General features: G+C 43.8%; 1 protein-coding gene across 2 annotated transcripts; it reads right to left on the bottom strand.

Moving 5' to 3' along the window:
• Positions 1–4,056: 4,056 nt before the first annotated feature.
• On the bottom strand, positions 4,057–24,249 carry LOC145535906 (uncharacterized). Of its 2 annotated transcripts, XR_014075530.1 has the most exons (5): positions 23,938–24,249; positions 23,383–23,773; positions 7,857–7,902; positions 6,530–6,688; positions 4,057–4,634 (listed from the first exon to the last, which is right to left on the bottom strand). XR_014075530.1 is itself a non-coding variant. In XM_081564246.1 (4 exons), exons 1-4 carry the CDS (start codon positions 24,041–24,043, stop codon positions 4,230–4,232), a joined length of 948 nt encoding a protein of 315 aa, XP_081420372.1. In that variant the 5' UTR covers positions 24,044–24,249; the 3' UTR covers positions 4,057–4,229. The 2 variants fall into 2 exon arrangements, 1 of the variants encoding a protein (XP_081420372.1); XM_081564246.1 differs by lacking the exon at positions 6,530–6,688.
• Between the last annotated feature and the right edge of the window lie 2,307 nt (positions 24,250–26,556).

Genomic DNA, 26,556 nt, shown 5'->3' with positions numbered 1-26,556 from the left:
GGCATGGGTGCGATTCCTGGTTGGGGAACTAAGATCCTGAGTGCCACAGGGTGTGGCCAAAAAAAGATAAGAAAAGAAAGAAAAGCAACCATCAAGCACAACCAGAGGCCCTGATCTCAGAATTTAGGAAAATCAACTAAAAGCACGGATGGTTCAGGGTTTGTCTTGAACAAAGTAAATGCTGTGTCTCTGTTTTGTTCTTTGATTTTGTAATTTAATGTGAAAATACTACTATGTGCTTGGAAAATTAAATGACTTCATACATCAGTTCAGTCCCTCAGTCGTGTCCGGCTCTTTGCGACCCCATGAACTGCAGCACGCCAGGCCTCCCGGTCCATCACCAACTCCCAGAGTTCACCCAAACTCATGTCTATTGGGTCGGTGATGCCATCCAACCATCTCAACCTCTGTTGTCCCCTTCTCCTCCTGCCCTCAATCTTTCCCAACATCAGGGTCTTTTCAAATGAGTCAGCTCTTCTCCTCCAACACCACAGTTCAAAGACATCAATTCTTCGGTGCTCAGCTTTCTTTGCAGTCCAACTCTCACACCCATACATGACTACTGGAAAACCCAGAGCTTTGAGTAGACGGGCCTTTGTCAGCAAAGTAATGGCTCTGCTTTTTGATATGCTGTCTGGGTGGGTCATAGCTTTTCTTCCAAGGAGCAAGCGCCTTTTAATTTCATGGCTGCAGTCACCATCTGCAGTATTTTGGAGTCCAAAAAGATAAGTCTGTTACTGTTTCCACTGTTTCCCCATCTATTTGCCATGAAGTGATGGCATGGTCTTCCTTTTTTGAGTGTTGAGTTTTAAGCCAGCTTTTTCACTCTCCTCTTTCACGTTCATCAAGAGGCTCTTTAGCTCCTCTTTGTTTTCAGCCATAGGGGTGGTGTCATCTGCATATCTGAGGTTATTGATATTTCTCCTGGCAATCTTGATTCCAGCTTGTGATTCATCCAGCCTGGCATTTCACACGATGTACTCTGCGTATAAGGTCAATAAGCAGGGTGACAACCTACAACCCTCATGTACCCCTTTACCAATTTGGAACCAGTTCATTGTTCCGTGTCTGGTTCTAACTGTTGCTTCTTGACCTGCCTACAGATTTCTCTGGAGGCAGGTAAGGTGGTCTGATATTCCCATCTCTTGAAGAATTTTCCAGTTTGATGTGATCCACACAAAGGCTTTGGTGTAGCCAATAAAGCAGAAGTAGATGTTTGTCTGGAATTCTCTTGCTTTTTCTATGATCCAACGGATGTCGGCAATTTGATCTCTAGTTCCTCTGCCTTTTCTAAATCCAGCTTGAACATCTGGAGGTTCTCGGTTCACATACTGTTGAAGCCTAACTTGGGGAATTTTGAGAAACACATTGCTAGCATGTGAGATGAGTGCAACTGAGTGGTAGTTGGGACATTCTTTTGCATTGCCTTTCTTTGAGATTGGAATGAAAACCGACCTGTTCCAGTCCTGTGGCCACTGCCGAGTCTTCCAAATTTGCTGGTGTATTGAGTGTAGCACTTTCACAGCAGCATCTTTAGGCTTTGAAATAGCTCAGCTGTTGCCATAGCAGCACTCAAACTTTCCTTCTGAAAACCCTGAGGAAGAGGGACTCATAAACTTCTTCTGAGGCTTCTGCCGCAGCTGCTCACAGGTTGGATGGCCACTCAGGTAATTATTTATTTTTCATTGAAGGATAATTGCTTTACAGCATTCTGTTGGTTTCTGCCCAACATCAACATGAATCAGCCATAGGTGTACATATGTCCCCTCCCTCCCACCTCCCTCCCCATCCCACCCCTCTAGGTTGTTACAATGCCCCTGTTTGAGTTCCCTGAGTCATTCAGCAAATTCCCAATGGCTATCTATTTTACATATGGTACCATATGGTTCCATGTTCCTCTCTCCATGCATCCTACCTTCACTAAGGTATTGAGGGTTAGTAAGGGAGGACTCTTAAAAAATCATCTGCAGTGGTTCTCCCCATTCATCACCCAGAGCCCAAACTTGACCGTGCTCCTGACCTTGCACAGCCATTCAGCCAAATAGCCTCTCCTCAGGAAGGTAAAGGGAGAAAAGGAACTAGGAAAGGACAGGGCATGTTGCTGTGCTAAGTCGATTGAGTCCTGTCCAACTCTCTGTGACCCCATGGACTGTAGCCCAGCAGGCTCCTCTGTCCATGGGATTCTCCAGGCAAGAATACTGGAGTGGGTTGCCATGCCTTCCTCCAGGGGATCTTCCTGAGCCAGGGATGGAAACCGAGTCTCTTGTGTCTCTGGGAGTGTTCTTTACCCCTAGTGCCACCTGGGAAAGGCCCTTAGGAGAGAGGGTCAAGAATGATCTGTCTCAGTCATATGTGAGAAAAAAATCCCAGCATTTTCCTTCTCATGTTGGAGCCTGGGCTCCATGAGGGAGTTCTAAATAAGACCTTTCCATAAATAAACACCCTGCCTCATTGGCTTGGCCTTAGACATCTTGGATTTGGCTCCAAGTCAATTCATCAAAAGCCATCGTTTTACCAAAAGTCAAGACACAGAATGACCCAGTGAACAAGTAGGTCATTCTTTGAAGGATTAAGTTACTATATGACTAATGTGCCAGAGCTTACCAAACTTACCAACTTACCAAAACCTTTACTGTGGTTTTGTGTATTTACTTCAGCTTGTTGTTACTTAACATACAAAAATGCACATATTTAATATATACATTTCGATGCGTTTGGACATATATACAAAACCATGAAGCCATCACAATGTTGTTATTTGTTTTAAGAGAAGAAATAATCTGGTTTTTCTAAAGATTCTATTTATTTATTTGTCTGCACTGGGTCTTTGTTGCGGCAGGGCAGATCTTCCATCTTCATTGCAGTATGTGGGCTCTTTAGTTGCAGCATGTGAACTCTTAGCTGCTGTGTGTGGCATCCAGCTCCTTGACCAGGGTTCCAACCCGGGCCCCCAGCATTGGGAGTGCAGAGTCCCAGCCACTGAACCACCAGAGAAGTCCCAATGCTGGTATTTTTAAATCCAGAGTTTACTGCGGTTTTCTTTGGGCACAGTGGCATGGCCAAGGGCTGGGGAGAGCCAGTTCCATAAGGTTCTGTGCCTGGATGCTCCCCCTCCCCATTCTTCAGTCCCTCCTTCCTCTGGGATAGGCAACTGGAGAAGACTCTCTTCCTCTGCCAGCAAATGACCCCCTCCTCCACCCCAACCCCCAGCTACAAGGGGAACTTGGCTGAGGGCCTTCTCCTTCTCCTCACAAACCCTTTCCTGGGTGGTTTCTACCTGGGAATTCCATTTGAAGAAGAAAGGCAAGGTCTTCCTGCTTCTTTTAAATAATGTGATTATCCTGCATCAGTGCTCAGGGACCACTCCTCCTGGCTTCAGGCAGCACTCAACCAAGAGCCTTCTTTGCAGTAGTAAATTAGCTGGAACCCAGGTTCTCTCCAGGATGTTGAAGGTGACAGGATATATCTGAAGGCCACATGATCAGCTCTGAGCTGGGGAGGGAGGGCTATGGTTTCCACCTCTGGGAGAGGGGAGGGAGAGGGAAGAGTCTTACACTGGCCTAGACAGAGTCTCCTCTTGCATTTCCTCTACAGAGCCAGGAACTCCCCCTCCCACTAGAGTGGTTTCTATCTGCGCCGCCCCCAACCCCACATACCCTCCACAAAAGGGAAAGCGGGGAACAGAACTATGAGAGAATCAGGTTAACACCCAGCTCCCTCTTCTCCATAAAGCCCTATGAGCTGCCCCTGTAGAAGTGGCCCTTGGGGTCCTTGCCTCTGACCTCGTCACCATGAATGTGGCTCAGGCCTGCCTGGGAACACACTCTCCTCCCTTGGAGACTCACGCCACCCGTCTTGCACATCTCGGTGGTCCCAGTGGGGCAGAGAGGGGGGAGGATGGGTGTTGGAGATGAGGGTGGAAGAGAACGGATGCGTCTGTGTACACTCCTCCTGGGCACCTGGGAAACGTCGGAGATGTGCGTGGCCTACTGATGGTGACTGTGGCTCAGCAGTTTCCATCAGATGCACTAACCCATGTGACACACAGAACAAATATGCAGAGAATTCACAACTTTATTGAAAATACAGAAAACGTGCCCTAAAACAGTGGGTCAATGACTCAGCATTTGTATTTAACACACTTGGCAGGCACTGTGTGCCTGATGGTGAGGTATCAGAACTTCATTCTGGCTCAAAGGCACTTTCGCCAAAGCTGTCAGAGAGACCATTCAAGAGGAACCGGGGCTACAGAAAGGCCACTGGTGGTAGGGGACCAGGAAAGGCCCTGTGGGGGCGGCCGGAGTGAACGGAGGGTGGTGGAATCCAGGGCAGAGGAGGCAGAAACAGAGGGGGTAAGGTTGGCATGGGCAGCAAGAGCAGCATGGGGGGCATGGGCGGCATGGGGGCATGGGGGCCATGGGCAGCATGGGGGGCATGGGCAGCATGGGCATCAGCTCCAGGGGCATCGGCTCCAGAAGGACCCAGTCCCAATTTGGCTCCTGAATGAGGATGGTGATGCAGGGTCCACCCCAGTTGCTGACCACAGGGTAGGCCGGGAGCCGAAGGGGTGCACCTCTGAACCTCAGTGCTCTCTGGCATTTCTTCCACATGGTCCTTCTATGCTTAAACCACACCTCCAATCAGAGAGAAAAACGGGCTGCGTTAGTACATGGAGCATTTAATGTCAGACAGGAAAAAACAGAGCGGGGAAATCTTGGTGACTTGAAGATGGGAAACTGCACCAGGAGAAGAAGCTATTTCCTTCTGGTTAAAAGTTTTTAGGACATTTACTTAAAGGCCCTGCCATCAGTCCCCCACCCCACCCCCAGCAAATGAGCACCGACGATGTGCCTGGCTCTGGACTGGCTTATGGCCTCGTCTGTCCCCCCACCTATTACTATTCCTGCCCCTAACCCCACTCACTAGGCAGGTGCGCCTTCGTGATGGGGGAAGTTGAGCACAGGATAAAGTGGGTGCCTTTTAAAATCATACTGAGAGGAACGGGACCCATTTTGAATGACCCATCTTTGGTGCACAGTAAATAATCAATAGGCACGGGCTGGATTTGTAAATAAAAGCTGTCCTCGGGGACCGATGCGACGGTCATAGAGACAGAGCTGGTGTTGCCAGGGAGGTTTGGTCGTGGGGGCCCAGGCACTCTGTGGCTCGTCTGCTGACACCAGTGGAGCTGAAGCCCTGGACACCGCCTTAGTACTAGACTGCAGATCAGAGAGGTTTAGACTGCTGCTGCTGCTGCTGCTGCTTAGTGGCTTCAGTCCTGTCCGACTCTGGGCGACCCCATGGACTGCAGCCTGCCAGCCTCCTCTGTCCATGGAACAAACTTCGCCCAAATTGACCGACATTCTTAAATCTTGGCCAGCCAAGAGATGGGGGCGGGGGGAGGAGGCAACCACTGTTGTCTTTCTCAGTTCTGCACTCTCCAGCCTGTCCCACCCTCCAAACCTGCCTGCGCTCAGGACCCAGTCAGCTCCCTCTGCTCTGGGTGTGGCTGCAAGGCCTTGGACCAGAGTCTCTGGTTCCCAGCATGGCCCTGCTCTCTAGGCACTGCCACTCAACCAGCAGGGCCCCATCGTCCCCTCATGCTTAAGGCAAGAGGGTGCAACCTGCATATTAGGAAGATAATCGACAACCACCCGGGTCAGGATTCACAAAATGGCTCCTTCTGAAATATGAGCCAACTCTTAACAACTGAAAGAAAAACCTGTGCTGTGGGTGCCACTGCTCCCTCAGCATCCCACTTATTGGAATTACATCATATTTAATAGTTTTGCATGTTTTCACACCGCAAATTTTACATGAAACCAAGGGCCTCCTGCTCTCTACCGCCTCATTTTTCCTCTCCCATCCTTAGTATCTGGGCTCTTCTGATGCATGAATATGTAGTCTTAAGGAGCCAGATTAATAGAGCTCCTTTTGAAGGGGGAGATAAGAGTGTACCAGGGATCAAATCTGCATAAAGATAAGCAAAATGCAAAACTGGCTAACTGAAGTTCTGGCGGCTACTACTTCCATATTCCCAGTACTGCTTTCATAGAGTAACTCTTGCTGTGTGTGAAAACAAGGGGAGATGTCTATTAAATATTTCTTTGGGAAATTCGTGCCATAGAATTTGGAAATAGGTGGGAACATTCTCTCTTTTCCCTTAGTTGTTTCCTGTGGGTCCTTTTCCCTTCAGAGCTCCACTAAGAGACCACTATGTAAACCCAGGAGAAGCATGTCACCAAAACTTCAGGTTTTCTTTCCCAGTGAGCTTGCTTTGCCTGCATGAAAGAGCAGAGGCCCGGGCCTCCCAAGCCCTGGCCAGACCTGACTGTGATCCTAGTCCCTGGCCTTAGGCTCCCAGCCTTGCTTTCCAGACCTCCCCACCCCAACCAGGTCTGCAGCCCGCATCCATCACCACCCTCACACAAGGGCTCTGCAGCAAAGTGAATAATAATACCTTCCTGATTTTTCTTCCTTCCTTCCTTAATTTTCTACTTTAAAAAAATATTCCCTTGATACAACTTACTCTGTTCTAAAAACAACTATTCAGTTTCTGTGCCTTGAGGTACCGAGTAGTCATTACCATCTAAGTAAATGGGCAAGTACTTCGAGTTAACACAAGGAAGCTACTGGCTTGGAGCCATGGACCGTGGGCCATCAGAGAGAGATTCTTCAAAACCAATCCCTGAAAATAGTACGAAAAGGGCAGAAAAAAATCCTTAGCCATTAGAAATTGCTCAAAATAATATTCACTGATACATCTGGCAGTTTCATAATGTTGCATATATGCAGTATCTCCAATAAATATATTGATAGTGTCCAATTTTCTCAAACTCACCTTTCTAGGTCAGTGGAAATTTATTCAACTTATTTTAATATATATATTTAGACAAATTCCTAAGGGTCGCACATCTTTCCTCCATCTCCATCATAATGCACAACCGACTATGTTAGCAAAGTTTTCAGACTGCACATCAAACAATTTCAGAAAATTAAAATTTACAGCTGAAACTCTACACTGCTCTGAGTGAGTGTGAGTATGTGTCTGCTCAGTTGTGTCCGCCTCTTTGCGACCCCAGAGAGCCTGCCAGGCTCCTCTGTCCATGGTATTTTCCAGGCAAGAATACTAAAGCAGGTTGCCATTTCCTTCTCCAGGAGGTCTTCCTAAAACAGGGATGGAACCCCCGTCTCTTGTGTCTCCTGCGTTGCTCTACCAAACACACAAAAACAACAGCAGGAGGATCGGGCACTTGGAATTGTAAATTATCCCCCTCCCCATCAGTCTCAGCTAAACTAAACGTACATTTGTTGCTCATATGTTGCGTCCTGAGGTGAATTATTCCCTTACCCAAATGCCTGAATACTTGAAAATTCACTCCTTGCAGAAAGAGCTGATGCCTGGCTTACGTATTTTAGATAATTTAGTATACTTGGACCCCCTTTGTGTGCTGAGTCACTCAGTCGTGTCCAACTCTTTGTGACCTCGTGGACTGTAGCCCACCAGGCTCCTCTGTCCATGGGGATTCTCCGGGCAAGAATACTGGAGTGAGTTGCCACTCAAGGGGTGGACCCCCTTATAACCCAGCTATTTGGTGCATTAATTTGAATAATTCCTAAGTCAGACTCAGTCCCAACATGAGTCCACAGAGAATTGCCCCTAAAGGATATCAGTGTTAGAAGGAGTTTACTTTACTGAAGTTCCCAAAGCCCCAGAAGTTCCAATCTTACTTCCCAAACATAGTGAAGGCTACAAAAACAAACCAACGTGAGAATGTCCAGGACAAGGTATCCAGTTCCTGAAGTGGGTTTTAGAAGAGCTGTTACGCCAAAGTGCTTTTTCCCAGTTTATTCACCTGCATTCTATCTTCAGTCACTCCCATGCGTCTTGCAAGCTCCTGTCTGAGGGGGAATAATTACAAACATTCAGCATTTGACATTATGCATGAAATGAAATGTATGTTGTACATTTCTCACTATTTAAAATATTTATTCAGAGTAGCCAAGATAACAGCATAGGAAAACTCTGAGCTCACTTCCTCCCTTGGGCACACCAAAATTACAACTATATACAGAGAAGCTCTTGATGAGAATGACCTGAAAGGTGAGCAGACAAGATCTTCCACAACTACAGCTATAAAGAAGGAAACACGATAAGATGGACAGGAAGGGTGGAGAAGGGGTATAGTCAAGACTCACACCCACAGGTCGGAAACCCATATGTGCAGTGCTTAGTCGCTCACCGGTGTCCCACTCTTTGCGATGCCATGGACTGTAGCCCACCAGGCTCCTCTGCCATGGGGATTCTCCAGGCAAGAAAACTGGAGTGGATTGCCAAGCCCTCTTCCAGGGGATCTTCCCAACCCAGGAGTCGAACCCAGGTCTCCCGCATTGCAGGGGGACTCTTAACCATCTGAGCCACCAGGCAACCCATATACAGGAAGATAATTATAATTGAAGAGATTTACCACAAGAAGCAAGGGGTCTGAGCACACTAGATTTCCTAGCCTGGGGTCCTGAGCCGGGAAGATAAGCTCTCGGAACATTTGGCTTTGAAGGCCAGCAGGGCTTCCTTTCAGGAGACCCGGGGGCTGTGAGAAATTGAGACTCCACTCGGAAAGGATGAACCCCAAATCTCACATGCTCCAGGACCCAGGGCAGAAGCAGTGATTTGAAAGGAGCCTCGGTCAGACCTGCCTGTGGATCCGGAGAATCTCCTGAAGAGGCAGGAAACAACTACCGCTCACCCTGGGGACAAAGACGCTGGCAGCAGCCAGTTTAAGGTGCTCGTTGGACCGTGAGGACTCTGCTGCTGGCAAGGGCCATTTTGAAATCTTCCCTCTAGACTATTAGTACTGTGACCCAGCCCTCCCACCAGTCTATTGGCACTAATCCCGACACACCCCAAACCAAGCAGCTAGCCAGGCAGGGACACAGCCTCACTCACCAACAAGTCAGTTGCCATAGGACCTCCTGAGTCCCCAGTCACCCAAGAACCAGACTTGCCCGCCAGAGGTCCCAGGACCCAGCCCCAAACACCAGTGGGGCCAGCAGCCTCTGCACTAGGCAACGCCTGGTAACCAACAGACCTGGGGTCCACCCATGGTAGTCAGCCCACCACAACAGAAGGGCTCATGCAGCCCATACAGAAAGCACCCCTGGAGCATATAGCTCTCTCTGACGACCGGAGGAAGTGACACAGTATATTTAATGTGATCAAAGGAAAAAATCTACAACAAAGAATACTCTACCTGGAAAAGCTATCATTCAGAGTTCAAGAAGAGATAAAGACTTTTAGAGACAAGCAAAAGCAAAGTGTTCGACACCACAAAACATGCTTTAAAAGAAATGTTAAAGGAACTTCTCTAAGCAAAAAAGAAAAAGGCTATTAATACAAATAAGAAAAGAGTAAAAAGTAAAGTTATAAGCTTTTACACAGCAAAGGAAGCCATAAAGAAAACGAAAGTCCATAGGGTTTACGAAATAGTAGAAAATATTTGTGAATGATGCAATCGACATGAGCTTAACTTTCAAACACTTCATACAACTCAATAACAGCAACAAAAAACAACCCAATCAAAAAATGAGAAGACTAAATAGACATTTCTCCAAAGAAGACATGTATGTGTGTGTGTGCACACATGTGCTCTACTGTGTCCAACTCATTGTGAATGTGTGGGACTGGAGCCTGTCAGGCTTCTCTGTCCATGGAATTTCCAAGCCAAGAATCCATGGGGTCACAAAGAGTTGGACACAACTGCGCGCGCGTGTGCCCGCACACACACACACACGCACACACACACACACACGCGTCTTCTTTGGAGAAATCTCTCCTTTGGTCTTCTGCCCATTTTTTGATTGGGTTGGGTTTTTGTTGTTGTTTTTATTAAGTTGTATGAGCTATTTCTGTATTTTGGAAATTAAGCCCGCCCAGACATTTCTTCAAAGAAGACATATAGATGGCCATCAGGCACGTGAAAAGATTCTCAACACTGCTCATCCCACATCTGGGCATATATCTAGAAAAGAGAAAAACTCTAATTAGAAAAGATACACAGACACCGATGTTCATAGTGGCACTGTTGACAACAGCTAAAACATGGAAGCACCCTAAGTGTTCATCAACAGATGAATGGATAAAGATGTGGTATGTATATGCAATGGAATATTACTCAGCCATAAAAAGAATGAAATTCTGCCTTTTGTAACCATGTGGATGCACCTGGATAGTATTAGGCTAAGTGAATTAATTCCAATAAAGACAAACACCGTAAGATATCACTTACATGCAGAATTCAAAAAAAACAGTACACATGAACTTTTTTACAAACAGAAACAGATTCACAGACGTAGAAAACATATTTCTGGTAACCGAGGAGGGGGAATGAATTGGGAGTATGAGATTAACAGATGCACACTACCATATATAAAATAGATAAACAACAAGGATTTACTGTATAGCACAGGGAAGGTTATTCACTATCTTATGATAAACTGTCAAGGAAAAGAATCTGAAAAAGAATACATATACACAACATGTATACGTAAGTATAACCAAAAACACTATCTATATAAACCTCATGGTAGCCACAAACCAAAAATCTATAATGGACACACATACAACAAAAGAGAAAGCAATCCAAACATAACACTAAAGAAAGCCATCAAATCACAAAGGAAGAGCGCAAAGAAGAAGAAAAGAACAAAAAGAAAAGAATTAACAAAATGGCAGTAAATATATACTTACCAATAATTACTTTAAATATAAATGGAATAAACGCTTCAATTAAAAGACACAGAGTGGCTGACTGGACACAGAAACAAAACCCACGTACATGCTGCCTACAGGAGTCTCCCTTCAGATCTAAAGACTCAGACAAAAAGAGAGAGGATGGAAAAAGGTATTCATGCAAATGTCAATCAAAAGAAAGCTGGGGTAGCAACACTTGTATCAGATAAACTTGTCTTTCAAACAGAGACCATAACAAGAGACAAAGAAAGACTACATAATGAACATGCAATCAGCTCAAGAAGATGTAACAACTGTAAATATATAGGCAGCCAACATAAGAGCACCTAAAATACATACAGTACATACAAACAAACATAAAGGAGAAACTGACAGTAAGCATCACATTCAGGACTTTGCCACCCCACTTACATCAACGGACAGATCATCCAACAGAAAATCCATAAGGAAACACTGACCTCAAGTGACATATTAGACTTAATGGACTCATAGAGCATCCCATCCAAAAGCAGCAGAATACACGTTCACATTTTAGGAATGTCGACATTTTAGGAATCAGTGAACTAAGGTGGACTGGAATGGGTGAATTTAGCTTGGATGGCCATTATATATACTACTGTGGGCAGGAATCCCTTAGAAGAAATGGAGTGGCCATCATAGTCAACAAAGGAGTCCAAAATGAAGTACTTGGATGCAATCTCAAAACCGACAGAATGATCTCTGTTCATTTCCAAGGCAAACCATTCACCATCACAGTAATCCAAGTCTACGCCCCGACCAGTAACGCTGAAGAAGCTGAAGTTGAACGGTTCTATGAAGACCTATAAGACCTTCTAGAACTAACACCCCCCAAAAGATGTCCTTTTCATTATAGGGGACTGCAATGCAAGAGTAGAAAGTCAAGAGATATCTGGAGTAACAGGCAAATTTGGCCTTGGAGTACAGAATGAAGCAGGGCAAAGACTAATAGAGTTTTGCCAAGAGAACGCACTGGTCATAGCAAACACCCTCTTCCAACAACACAAGAGAAGACTCTACACATGGACATCACCAGATGGTCAACACCGAAATCAGATTGGTTATATTCTTTGCAGCCAAAGATGGAGAAGCTCTATACAGTCCGCAAAAACAAGACCAGGAGCGGACTGTGGCTCAGATCATGAACTCCTTATTGCCAAATTCAGACTTAAATTGAAGAAAGTAGGGAAAACTACTACACCATTCAGATATGACCTAAATTAAATCCCTTAGGATTATACAGTGGAAGTGACAAATAGATTGAAGGGATTAGGTCTGATAGACAGAGTACCTGATGAACTATGGACAGAGGTTCATGACATTGTACAAGAGGCAAGGATCAAGATCATCCCCAAGGAAAAGAAATGCAAAAAGGCAAAATGGCTGTCTGAGGAGGCCTTAGAAACAGCTATGAAGAGAAGAGAAGCGAAAGGCAAAAGAGAAAAGGAAAGATATACCCATTTGAATGCAGAGTTCCAGAGAATAGCAAGGAGAGATAAGAAAGACATCCTCAGCAATGAATGCAAAGAAATAGAGGAAAACAGCAGAATGGGAAAGACTAGCGATCTCTTCAAGAAAATTAGAGCCCGGCGGCCTCTAGGTTGCGGCGGGGAGGGGCCGCGGCGGCGGGCGGAGCCCTCGGAGCCAGCCTCCAGGGCGCGGGTGTCCGCGCCGCCGCCTGGCCCGCCGCCCGGGTCGGGTGAGGTGGGGGCCGTGCACGGCTCTGGTCCCCCCCGGCCCGTCCCCCTCCGGACCGGGGCGCGCCGCCCGGTGGCTCTCCGTCCGCTCCTCGCTCCTCACGCAGCCCCTCCGCACGACCCCGAGCGGAGGCGCCGAGAGAAAGTGAGGAAGAGCAGGCTGCGGGAGGGCCTGGATTTGCTAGTGGAACTAGGTTTTTCCCGAAAGAGGTGACAGAATAACTGAGAAGAATCTGCTGGACTGTGGAGTCCAGTCCTGAGCTCAGTAGGGAAATAGCAAGCTCATCTATAACCAGATCTACAGCATATACTTTTTTTAAGAATCAACATTGAGCAATTTTCTGAAAGTAAACCATGAAAGCCCTCTTGGAGGCCGCACACCTGTCTGCGAACTTGAACCTGAGAAATGGACGTTTTTTCCATCAGGGTGATCTCCTTCTTCAGCTGAATCATCAGAAGTGGTGAGAAGAAGAGACCCCCTACCCAACCAAACTGCTTCAGACAAATTCAATCAGTCTATCAAGGAATGGAGCTGTGCAGCGTGGCCAGATCACCATCTGCCTGCACCACCACTGAGCTGTCTCTCTAGGACTGCCACCTACATGTAGGCTGCACCCAGTGCAGGGCATCTGGCTGAGGCAGGGGTTGGGAGTGAAATCCTGCTCCATTCACCAAGCCAAGTTTATTGGTGCCTGGCCAAATGATGTGGCTTCTTTTTCTGATTTGCAGCAGTGCACCCTGTACGGTCTAGTGGCATGTCTGACCATCCCCATCCCATACCCCAGTCCTATCTGAGATTCTCTTCCTTACCTCAGATGGATTCAAGATTTTCATGAACAAATTAGGTGTCTTGCAAAAGATGAAACGTTTGACCCCAATTGAAATTAATTTCATAGGTGAAGCTCAAAATATTACCATATGTAGGAATTATGTATATATTTATACATGTATGCATATACAGTTAAGTAGATACCATTGTCTATGTATCAGAAGTTAGCACAGTTTAAATGGGTAAATGTTTAAAATAAAACTATTTGGGGTATTTGAAAAAAAAAAAAAGAAAGAAAATTAGAGATACCAAGGGAACATTTCATGCAAAGATGGGCTCGATAAAGGACAGAAATGGTATGGACCTAACAGAAGCAGAAGATATTAAGAAGAGGTGGCAAGACTACACAGAAGAGCTATACAAAAAAGTTCTTCATGACCCAGATAACCACGATGGTGTGGATCACTCACCTACAGCCAGACATCCCGGAATTCGAAGTCAAATGGGCCTTAGGAAGCATCACTACAAACAAAGCTAGGGGAGGTGATGGAATTCCAGTTGAGCTATTTCAAATCTTAACAGATGATGCTGTGAAAGTGCTGCACTCAATATGCCAGTAAATTTGGAAAACTCAGCAGTGGCCACAGGACTGGAAAAGGTCAGTTTTCATTCCAATCCCAACGAAAGGGAATGACAAAGAATGCTCAAACTACCACACAATTGCACTCCCCTCTCACGCTAGGAAAGTAATACTCATAATTCTCCAAGCCAGGCTTCAACAGTACGTCAACAATGAACTTCCAGATGTTCAAGCTGGATTCAGAAAAGGCAGAGGAACCAGAGATCAAATAGCGAACATCCGTTGTATCATCGAAAAAGCAAGAGAGGTCCAGAAAAACATCTATTTCTGCTTTAATGACTATGCCAAAGCCTTTGACTGTGTGGACCACAGCAACTCTGGAAAATTCTTAAAAAGATGGGAATACCAGACCACCTGACCTGCTTCCTGAGAAATCTGTATGCACGTCAGGAAGCAACAGTTAGAACTGGACATGGAACAACAGACTGGTTCCAAATCGGGAAAGGAGTAAGTCAAGGCTGTTTACTGTCACCCTGCTTATTTAACTTATATGCAGAGTACATCATGAGAAACGCTGGGCTGGAGGAAGCACACGCTGGAATCAAGATTGCCAGGAGAAATATCAATAACCTCAGATATGCAGATGACACCACCTTTATGGCAGAAAGTGAAGAAGAAATAAAGAGCCTCCTGATGAAAGTGAAAGAGTAGAGTGAAAAAGTTGGCTTAAAGCTCAGCGTTCAGAAAACTGAGTTCATGGCATCTGGTCCCATCACTTCATGGCAAATAGATGGGGAAACAGTGGAAACGGTGGCAGACTTTATTTTTGGGGGCTCCAAAATCACTGCAGATGGTGACTGCAGCCATGAAATTAAAAGATGCTTGCTCCTTGGAAGAAAACTTATGACCAACCTAGACAGCATATTAAAAAGCAGAGACATTACTTTGCCAACAAAGGTCCGTCTAGTCAAAGCTATGGTTTTTCCAGTAGTCACGTATGGATGTGAGAGTTGGACTATAAAGAAAGCTGAGCGCTGAAGAATTGATGCTTTTGAACTGTGGTGCTGGAGAAGACTCTTGAGTCCCTTGGACTGCAAGGAGATCCAACCAGTCCATCCTAAAGGAAATCGGTCCTGAACGTTCATTGGAAGGACTGATGCTGAAGCTGAAACTCCAATACTTTGGCCACCTGATGGGAAGAACTGACTCATTGGAAAAGACCCTGTTGCTGGGGAAGATTGAAGGCAGGAGGAGAAGGGGATGAAAGAGGATGAAATGGGTGGATGGCATCGCTGACTCAATGGACATAAGTTTGAGTAAACTCCGGGCGTTGGCGCTGGACGGGGAGGCCTGGCATACTGCAGTCCACGGGATCACAAAGAGTCAGACACGACTGAGCAATTGAACTGAACTGAACTGAACGCGTTCTCAAGTGTACATGGAACATTCTCCACAAAACAAGTCTCAATAAATTTACGAAAATTTAAATGGTATCAAACATCTTTTCCAACTACAGTGCTGTGAGACTAGAAATCAACTACAAGGAAAAAAAACTTCAAAAAAAACCACAAACACATGGAGGCTAAACAAAATGCTACCGAACAATGAATAAGTCATTGAAGAAATCAAAGATGAAATAAAGAAAAAATCCAGCAACAAATGAAAATGAAAACACAATAATCCAAAGTCTATGGGATACACTAAAAGCAGTTTTCAGAGGGAGGTTTGTAGTAATTCAAGCTTACTTCAGGAAATAAGAAAAATCTCACATAAGCAACCTAACCGCACACCTAAAGGAACTAGAAAAAGGAGAACCAGCAAAACCCAAAGTTAGTACAAGGGAGAAATCATAAAGATCAGAGAAGAAATAAATGAAATAGATTTTAAAATATATAAAATAGCAATGCAAATAAGAGTTGATTCTTTGAAAAGGTAAATAAAATTAATAAATGTTTAGCCAGACTCATCAAGAAAAAAGAGGGTCCAAATCGATAAAATCAGAAATGAAAAAGAAGTTACAATCAACACCACAGAAATACAAAAGATCATAAGAGACTACTATGAGCAATTATTTAGACATCAATAAAATGGATAACCTAGAAGAAATTAACAAATTCCTAGACATGTACAGTCTCCCAAGGCTGAAGCAAGAAGAAATAGAAAATTTGAACAGATCAATTACTAGTGATGAAACTGAATTGGAAAATTAAAAAGGATGTATTTATTTTACAGCAGCAGGAATATAGCCAATATCTTATAATAACTTCAAATGAAGGATAATCTATAAACATTTTCAGTCAGTATGTTGCACATCTGAAACTCATAGAATATTTGAAATCAACTACACCTCAATGAAACAGACATCAGTAATCACGAGAGCAATGCAAACCCAAACTACAATGAGATGTCACCTCACACAGGTCAGAATGGCTCTCAAGAAGAAGACTCCAAATACCACATGTTGGAGAGCACGCGGGGAAAGAGAGCGCTTGCGCACTGTTGGCGGGAGTGTAAACCGGTGCAGCCACCGCGGGGAACAGTATGAGGTTCCTCACAAAATTAAAACCAGAACCACCGCATGACCCAGAAATTCCAATCCTGCGCATATATCTGGAAACAAAACAAAACACTACCTCAGAAAGCTACACGAACCCCAGTGTTCATGCAGCATTACTCACAACAGCCAAGATATGGAGGAAACGTAAGTGTCCATCATCATGCTGCTGCTGCTGCTGCTAAGTCGCTTCAGTCGTGTCTGACTCTGTGCGACCCCATAGACGGCAGCCCACCAGGCTCCACCGTCCCTGGGAGTCTCCAGGCAAGAACACTGGAGTGGGTTGCCATTTCCTTCTCCAGTGCATGAAAGGGAAAAGTGAAAGTGAAGTCGCTCAGTCGTGTCCGACTCTTAGCGACCCCACAGCCGGCGGCAGCCCGCCAGGCTCCTCCATCCATGGGATTTTCCAGGCAACAGTACTGGAGTGGGCTGCCATTGCCTTCGGAACGGATTAAGAAGATATGGTATAGACATACAATAGAATACTACTCAACGTGACAAAGAATGAAATTTTGCCATCTGCAACAACACAGATGGACTGGGAGGGTATTATGCTTAATGAAATAAATAAGTAGGACAGAGAAAGGCAAATAGTGTATGATATCACTTATATGTGAAATCTAAAAATGAAAACAAACTATTGAATATAACAAAAAAGAAACAAGTCTCATAGATATAGAGAATAAAGTAGTTGTTACCAGTGAGGAGAGACAGGAGAGAGGGACAAGATAGGGGTAGTGGATTAATAAGTACAAACTGCCATCTATAAAATAAATAAACTACAAGGATATATTGCACAATCCAGGGAATATAGCCAATATTTCATAAGAACTATAGTGGAGTACAACCTTTAAAAATTGTGACCTCGCCTTCTCCCACGGAGTCCAGGAGTCTGTTCTTTATGTCTGTGTCTCTTTTGCTGTGTCAGAGAAATCGTGACATCTTTAATCTACCACAGATCCCAATATTCGATGTGTATAATCCTAATCATTGTAACATGTTTTTTTTTAAAGCAGAAAAAATTGGAAATAACCTGAACATCCATCACTGGAATTAAATAAGTTTAAATTATCTTAGTAAGTTAGTTTAAATTTATAAAATTAAATACTATGCACCCATTAAAAACAATGGGGATATTTTTAATAAAATATTATAAAAATATTACCATGAGATATTTTGAGTAAAAAAAGCACAGGTTAGTATGTGTGTAGTATGGTACCATCTGTGTGAAAGGAGGAAAATAAAATGCATTTGTATTTACTTGTATTTGCACGAAACAGCTATGGAATATGCATTCTTGTTGGGGGTGATATCACCACTGAAGGGGTAAAAATTGGTTCTTGTGTGGGAGGAATCTGAATATTTTTATGTAAGGAGCACAGTTATATGTAGAGTACAAAAACAGATACACAGTATACCTGTGTATTCAAATTAAAGGAGGAGCCAATAATCAGGAAGAAATGTCTTCAAAGCCTCCTCAGGAGAGTGACGATGCAAAAAGGTTTGCGGGAAAAAAGGATGAGAGACATCCTTTTCTAGAAGGATGTAAAGAAATGAGTCCAGATGGCTGTCTGAGAGAGCAGAAATGAGTTACTGGGAAAAGGAAGGGACAAGAATAAGGATGTTCAGTGTGTTCTCGTTCATATTTTTAGTGTTGGAATCATGGGACAATAGCATCTATCTAACTTTAAAAAACTGTTGTGTGAAAATTGTATAAATCTTAATTATGCTGAATTGGGTAAAAAAAAGATACAAGCTTTTGGTTATAAGAAGAATAAGTACTAGTGATGTAGTATACACATGATGACTATAGTTAATACTCCCCTATGATGTATATGAAAATTAAGAGAATAAATCCTGAGTTCTCATTACAAGGAGGAAAATACTTTTTGATATCTACGTGAGATGATGAATGTTCACTACATTTATTGTGAACATGTAATCATTTCATGATGTATATAAGTGAAAGCATTATGCTGTGTACCTTAAACCTGTACAGTGATATATGTCAATTTTATCCTAATATATCTGGAAGGAAAAAATTGAAAATAAAATAAAATAAAATAAAATAAACAGTAACTCTTTCATGAAATTGTAAGAGATACTAAATTACAAGATATAACATATAGTATAATGGTGCTAGATTCATATGACAACTATGTAATATAAATTATATCTGATTATAATGATCATAATCTGGTTACAATCATTGATTATATCTGGCTTTGTTATCAATGTTATTTTCACATGCTATGTGAGTACCATATTTCTGAGAGTTTCTCTAAATTATCTCTTTTGTCTTTCCATTAATATCCACTACAATATTGTCACCTAAATCTTAAATAATTCTCAAATATGTCCTCTCCTCCATATCAGAGTTGCTGCTGCCTTTGTGTAGGCTATAATCTTCCAATGGTATTATAAAAATAAGCTCCTAATTCTATTTTGCAATTATCTAAACTTGATATAGAGTTTTATGTCTTCATATCTTTGCCCTAGAAGCATCTTTAGACATCATCATCAACTCTGTTGTATGGTTATATATTGATTCTGCCCAATATGTAGCAGTAAATATAAAAACAGAAATGATAGTTTAACTGGCTTGTATATACAACTGTTCATTTTTTTAATGCAGAAATTTTCTTCACAAAGATAAATATATTATTGTGATATTCTGATACTATTGTTTTTATTAAAAAACACAATTCTAAATAAATACTTTGAAATCAAAAAAAAATTGTGAATCACTATGTTGTACGCCTAAAACTTACGTAATATTGTATATCAACTATTCTTCAATTTTTTAAAAAAGATAACTTTCAAGTCTCCACCAAAAGTCTATTAGAACTAATAAATGAATTCAGTAAAGTTTCAGGATTCAAGATTAATATATAGAAATGTGTTGCTTTTCTATACACTTAATAATAAGCTATCAGAGAAAGCAAGAAAACAATCCCATTTAAAATAGCATTAAAAAGAATAAAATACCGAAGAATAATCGTAACCAAGGAGGTTTGGTTTCACCAAAGGAAGCGCAATACACTTTCACCAAGTGAAAGACCTATACTCTGAAAACCATCAAACCCTGCTGAAGGCATTTAAAAATTATACCAAGAAATGCAAAGATAATCTATGTTCTTGGACTGGAAGAACTAATATCGCTAAAATGTCCATAAAACCCAAAGCAATCTACAGATTTAATGCAATTCCTATCAAAATACATGGCAGGGAAGGAAATCAAAAAAAAGAGGGGCTGTGTATATGTATAGCTCACTCATTTTGCTATACTGCAGAAACTAATACAACATTGTAAAGCAACTATACTCCAATGAAAATTAACTAAAAAACAAAAAGTACCTACAAAAAAGTGGAATATATGACATTGTTCACCCTACAATAAATTCACCCAAAAAAGAAATAATCCTGAAATTTATATGAAACCCTCATAAGACCCCCAAATGGCCAAAGTAATCTTGAGAAAAAAGAACAAAGCTAGAGGTCTCACACTCCCTGGCTTCAGACTATACCACAAAGCTATAGTCATCAATGCACTTCCCTGGCAGTCTAGTGGTTAAGACACCTGACACCGCCCTTTCACTACAGGGGGCTTGGGTTCCATCCCTGGACAGAGAAGATTCTGAATGCCATGGGGTGCGGCCAAAAAAAAAAAAAACAACACCTCAGTATGGTACTGGCATTAAAAACACATACACTAGAACAGACTAGAGAGTCCAGAAATAAACCCAAGTACTTACCGTCAATTACTCTATGACAAAGCAGGTAAGAACATACAATAGGGAAAAGAGTCACTTTAATAAGTGGTGCTAAGAATACTGGACAGCTGCGTGTAAAAGAAATTAGAACATTTTCTCACAGAACATTAAAAAATAAACTCAAAATGGATCAATGACCTAAAGGTAAGACCAGATACTATAAAACTCCTAGAGGAAAACATAGGCAGAACACTCTTTGACATAAATCACAGCGATAATTTTTGGGATCTGTCTCCTAAGGCAAAAGAGATAAAAGCAAAAACAAACCAATGAGACCTAATTAAACTTAAAGGCTTCTGCACAGCAAAGGAAACCATATACAAAGCAAAAGGACAACCTACTGGACGGGAGAAAATTTTTGCAAAGGATATTACTGACAAGGGGTTAATATCCAATATTTATAAAAACAGGTCAGGCTTCCCTCATAGCTCAGTTGGTAAAGAATCCACCTGCAATGCAGGAGACCCTGGTTCTATTCCTGGGTCGGGAAGATCTGCTGGAAAAGGGATAGGCTACCCACTTCAGTATTCTTAGGCTTCCCTTGTGTGGCTCAGCTGGTAAAGAATCCGCCTGCAATGCAGAAGACCTGGATTCGAGCCCTGGATTGGGAAGATCCCCTGGAGGAGGCAAAGGCTACCCACTCCAGTATTCTGGCCTGGAGAATTCCATGGACTGTAGAGTCCATGGGGTCACAGAGTCGGACACAACTGGGTGACTTTCACGCCACTTCATACAACTCAGTATCAAAAAACAAAGAACCTAACGCAAAAATGGGCAAAGACCTGAATAGACATTTTGCCAAAGAAGATACACAGATGGCCAATGGACATATGAAAAAAAAAAATGCTCAACACTGTTAATCGTCAGAGAAACGCAAATCAAAACCACAATGAGATCACCTCATACCTGTCAAATGGCTATCATCAAAAGGATAACAAATGTTGGCAAGGATGTGGAGAAAAGGGAATCCTACACTGTGGGAATGTAAACTGGTGCAGCCACTATGGAAAACAGTATGGAAGTTTCTCAGGAAAACTCAAATTAGAACTACCATACGATCCAGCGATTCCACTCTTGGGTAAATATCAAAGAAAACGAAAACAGTAATTCAAAATGATATCTGCACCTCAATGTTCATAGCAGCATTATTTACAACAGCCAAAAGATGAAAGCAACCTAAATGCCCAGTAACAGATAAATGGATAAAGAAGATGTGATATATATATATATATATATATATATATATATATATATATATACACACACAATGGAATACTTCTGTCATAAAAATGAATGAAATTCTGCTATTTGTAACAATGTGGATGGACCTAGAGAGTACTATATTTAGTGAAATAAATCAGAGGCAGAAAGACAAACACTGTATGATTTCACTTACACGTGGAATCTAATAAGTGAAACAAATGAAAAAACGTAGCTAAACAGAGACAAAATTATAGATACAGAGGAAAAAAACAGGTGGTTGTCTGAAAGGAGGGGTGGGGGGAGGAGAGAAATAGGGGAAGGAGATTAAGAGGTAAAAACTTCCAGTTACAAAATCAATAACTGGTATGAAATGTACGGTGTGGGGAATATAGTCAATAATTATATAATATCTTTTATGGTGACAGACTTATGGTGATCATTTTTAAATGTATAGAAATAATGGTACACCCATGGCGGATTCATGTCAATGTATGGCAAAACCAATACAATATTGTAAAGTAAAAAAATAGATAAATAAATAAATTTAGAAATAATGAATCACTAGGTTGCATAACAGGAACTAACATATTGTTGTAGGTCAGCTACACTTCAAAAGTAATCAAACTGAAAAAAAAGAGATTAGATTGGTGGTTACCAGAGGGAGTCAGGTGGGGGAACTGGGTGAAGGCAGTCAAAAGGTATAAATGAGATATAGGCAGTTCTGGACACCCAAATCAAGGGGCATCTTGAGTTTGACACTTGAGAAAGGGAGAAATTGGGCTGATTCTTAGAATTATCACACAGCAAAAGCCAACCGAACTTGGAGTAATCAAACTGAACAGAAAATACTGAGCCAAAGTTGATGCTATTTACCATCCTTTCTCATTAACTCATCTCCTACCACCATGGAGGTTTCCATGAAACGGTTTGCCTACAGCCTCTCCAATCAGTCCTCCTCTGTCTCTTGCAAGCTTCTGTCACTCTTTCAATATTCCCTAGCTCATTGAGTATTCCACCAGCCATTCAGTTGGGCAAATCAGAAATTCAGATATTTTTCTTAATCATTTCCCTTTACTCCTCTGTCCAAATTACCATGAATCGCTATCAATTTTACCTGCTAAATACCTCTTCAATCTGTTCACTTCTATCCATTACCACACCATCACCTCTGGCCTTGCCTACTGAACAGCCTCCTAGGATCAAATCTCAGCCACATTCGAGCTGTGTGGATCTTGGGCAAGTCTCTTCACGTCTCTGGGCTTCAGTTTTTCTAACAGGTCAAGCAGGGATAAAAAAAACAATAGCTGCCACATTCACATAGGGTTGTGAAGATTCAATGACAATCTGTAGGAAACCCTTTAGGGCAAGTGCTTAACACAGTAAGTACAATGTAAATGATAGCTTTTAAAATCTTTTCTGCATTCAGACACTCAGCAATCCATTCATTCTCCCCTCTGTGGCTTGCCTTAGGGACAATTCTACCTCCGGCACAAACTTTAAGGGTAACTAAAAATTCAGTAATTAAGACAAAGGATGTTCTAATGTAGTATTTGGGCTTCCCGGGGGCTCAGCTGGTAAAGCTTCCTCTTGCAATGCCGGAGACCTGGGTTCGATCCCTGGGTTGGGAAGATCCCCTGGAGAAGCAAACTGCTATCCACTCCAGTATTCTGGCCCGGAGAATTCCATGGACTATACAGTCCGTGGGGTCTCAAAGAGTCTGACACGACTGAGCGACTTTCACTTTCACATTCAATGTAGTATCTACATTAACGCAAATATAATCCATGAATAACTGATGACCAATATTTTAAATCAAAGTAGAATCCAACCGCACACGTGCTCCACCATACCTCCAGCGACTCATTTGTTAACTATGGGCCGACAGTTTCCCGACATGACTTATTCAAACTCCCCACCTTAACACTGACTCGATTCCCACCGGGCAGAGCCCCCGCCCCAGGCCCTGGGGTTTTCAACTCCAGAGCTGAGGACAGGGACCCGCTCGCCTCAGCCCGCGCCCCCGGAGCCGCCCGCTTACCGCATGGCCACGCTGAGATACGGAGTGTCTTGGAAAGTTCTCTCCAGCTCCCGCATCTGCTCCAGCGTGAAGGTGGGCCGGGAGACTCGGTGGCGCCTGCCTGCCCCCCTCCAAACCTCGATGGCGGCTCCCCGGCGCTGCTCCTCCCCGCCCTTCTCTCCGCCCTCGCCGCCGCCCGCGCCCGCCTCAGCGTCTATCTCAGCCTTGGCGTAGCGGCTTCCCCCGTCTGGGGGGCCCGCATCTCCCGCGGCCACATTGCCGCCTTCCTTTTCTTCTCCTTCTTCGTATCCCGCCTCTTTCCCCTCCGCGGCTGCTCCCTGCTCAGGTTTGGACTGAGCCTTCGGCTCCTCTCCCTCTTCTCCAGGAAGCGAGATCTTCGCGGGCTCAGCCTCTGCAAGAGAAGAAACCCGAAGACAAAGGTCAGGCCGTCGAGCGAGCCCGCTGAGGAAGAGGAGGGAACCCGCCGCGTCTGAGGAGGAATCCTCCTGCTCGCCCCTCCCTAGGGAAATTCGTTTCCCGGTATCCTCTGAACCGAGTGCCCAGCCTGCCACTGACCGTGCACTTCTTCCCAATTGTCCTTGACCCGCAGCCTGAGGAAGCCCGCAACGACCGCGTCGGTGTCGCTATGGGCACTGTGGCCACGCTGCGGCTGAGGCTTCATGTTCCGACCGCTGTCCAGGAGGCTGTGCCTTCAGCGGAGGCTGTCCTGGGTCTCCCGAGATCCCGGCTCTAGACTCAGGGCTAGAAGCGGCGGCCCGCGATTCGGCACCGTTAGGGCTACACTGGCGTCGGGTCAGGACTAGAGTCCGGATAGACGCCCTCCGGGGGTTTATCGTCGGCTGCTGGGGGTTGGGTCGGCTGAAGTGCGCATGCGGCAGGAGCTTGGCGGTCCTGGCGGCGGGGGGAGGGAGGGGGGAGGAGGTATGGGGGGCAATTCTAGGTGCGCACCACAGGGGGCGCTGGTAGGGAGCATGAGTGAGAGCAGAACTCAGGCCCCCAAGTTGCAACTTAGCTGACCAAGTACTGCGCACTTGGTCCGGCGTCTTCCCAGACCAAGGGCCTGTGCCTGATTTGTGGATGGGAAGAACGGGCCCTCACCCTCGCTCCGTAGACCTTGGAGAAACGTTTGGGGACTAGCTCCTGGCTCAGCCCGCCATATCCAGCAGCCAGTACTAAGCAAGGAGAAGCAATCAAACTAATATGTTCACCCCGTGGTGTCGCCGGGGATTGGTTCTGGGACCCGCCGAGGATACCAAAATCTGCGGATGCTCGAGTCCCATAGCGGGCCCTCCGCATCTGCAGATGTGAAACCCACGGATATGGAGGGCCGTCTGTGTGTCTACAGAAAAAAACCCGTGTATAAGTGGACCAGCTAGGCCTTTGCTTGCTCTGAGTTTTTGCAGTGAGGCTGAAGTCCGAGTCTGCCATACTCCAGCGGTCTCCAGGAGCAGGAGTTCAGGGCTGGGTTTTCTGAGCAGGTGGGGTGCTCAGATGCGCTATGAAAACAAAACAAAACCCCAGCCCACTCCCTTAAGAAAGGCCCTTAGCCTATTTTAGTAACGAATCCACATCAAATATCAAGTGTGGAAACCTGCACAGTGTTTAGAACACTCAAGGGGTACAGAGAGCACCCCTTCCTTTTGTTTTTGCCTTTGTTGCAACTATGGATTGTGCTACATCTTTATAAACAGCCCCTATTGCTTCTGGCTGTAAATCCTCTAGAGGTATACATGTACCCTGGGGTGGACTCCTGTGGACGTGGCTAAATTACCTGCTTTCTTGCAGCTGCCTCCCCCACCCCCTTATCTCGCCTCATCATGTTTTCTAGAAACCTTCCTGAGCCCTTTCTGAGGAATAAATAAATTTTATTCATTGTCAAATAAAAGAGAGCCAGGCTAGATTGCAGGCTCTATGATTTTTCCTTGAAGAAGTGTTTTATGGATGCCCCAAGGCTTGTTAATATCCTAAATACTGAAAATAACTTCTAACAATGGGCCCTATACTTGACCATGTACTTATCTTGTGTTATCTTACACAACTGTTTTTGTCAACCCCATTTGAGATCAGAAACCAAATCATTTTTGTGGGCTCCTGAATGTATCATGGGACCAGGTCATCTCACCTACAGTGCCTAACGCATAATACCTTTTGCTTCATGTTTCTGGAGAGTGGCTAAGAAATTAACTAAAAAAGGGGTTGGTGACCAATTCTTTTTCAAAAAGATGGTAAGAGATGGCAATCTGATACCTCTTCCTGATTTTAACCAAGACGTTTCCTCCTCATGTTGGCCCTGGTTGAGTTCAGCAAGCCTCTGCCTCTCTTGGCTGGATATCCTATGCACAATTTTGTCTTAATATTAGTTATCTCATGAGAGACCTATTAGAGTTTTCATCATGATTTGCATTAGACTAGCTAAGAATTCTATGAGAGCTCAGGAAGTGTGTCCCTTTACAGCTCAGATTTCCACAGTGAATTTGTGTTTTCCCAACTGTAGTAACCCATGTGACCCTTGACAAACGTTGCCTTACTTTGGCATCAGTCATGATAGTGTTTTTCTTTAAATTTTACTTAACTTCACACTTTTAAAACCTTAAATACTGAATGGAGCCTCAAGTAATAACCACGAATCATGGTTTGATGTATTAGATTGATGGGAGTGAAGGGCCCTGGAGCCAGATTGTTGGCCTATAAATCCTGGCTGTGCTAACCACTTGCTAGCTAGCTAAATTGTTAGGTTACTCATTCTCACTTAATCTTGGTCTCTACATCTGTGAAACGAGGATAGCAATAGTAACTACCTCACCAGGTTATTGTGAGAATTAACTGAGGTGATAAAAACAAAGTGCTACCAATAGCCATCCTATGCTGCCTTACATTTCTTTTTTTTTTTTAATATTTATTTATTATTTATTTTGGCTGCACCAGGTCTTAGTTGCAGCACATAGGATCTTCAGTCTTCATTGCAGCATGTAAACCCTTAGTTGCAGTATGCAAGATCTTTAGTTGCAGCATATGGGATCTAGTTCCCTGACCAGGGATTGAACCCGGGCCCCCTACATAGGGAACAGGAAGTCTTAGCCACTGGACCACCAGGGAAGTCCCTGTCTTACACTTCTGACTTTAGTCAATTGTATGGTTTATTTATTTATTCACAAAGGTCCATGAGAGAAGAGA

Source organism: Giraffa tippelskirchi, chromosome X (genome assembly GCF_054371585.1).
Source record: "Giraffa tippelskirchi isolate mGirTip1 chromosome X, T2T-mGirTip1v1.2.pri, whole genome shotgun sequence".
NCBI classification, from domain to species: Eukaryota; Metazoa; Chordata; class Mammalia; order Artiodactyla; family Giraffidae; genus Giraffa; species Giraffa tippelskirchi.
This window is presented reverse-complemented; position numbering and strand designations above follow the sequence as displayed.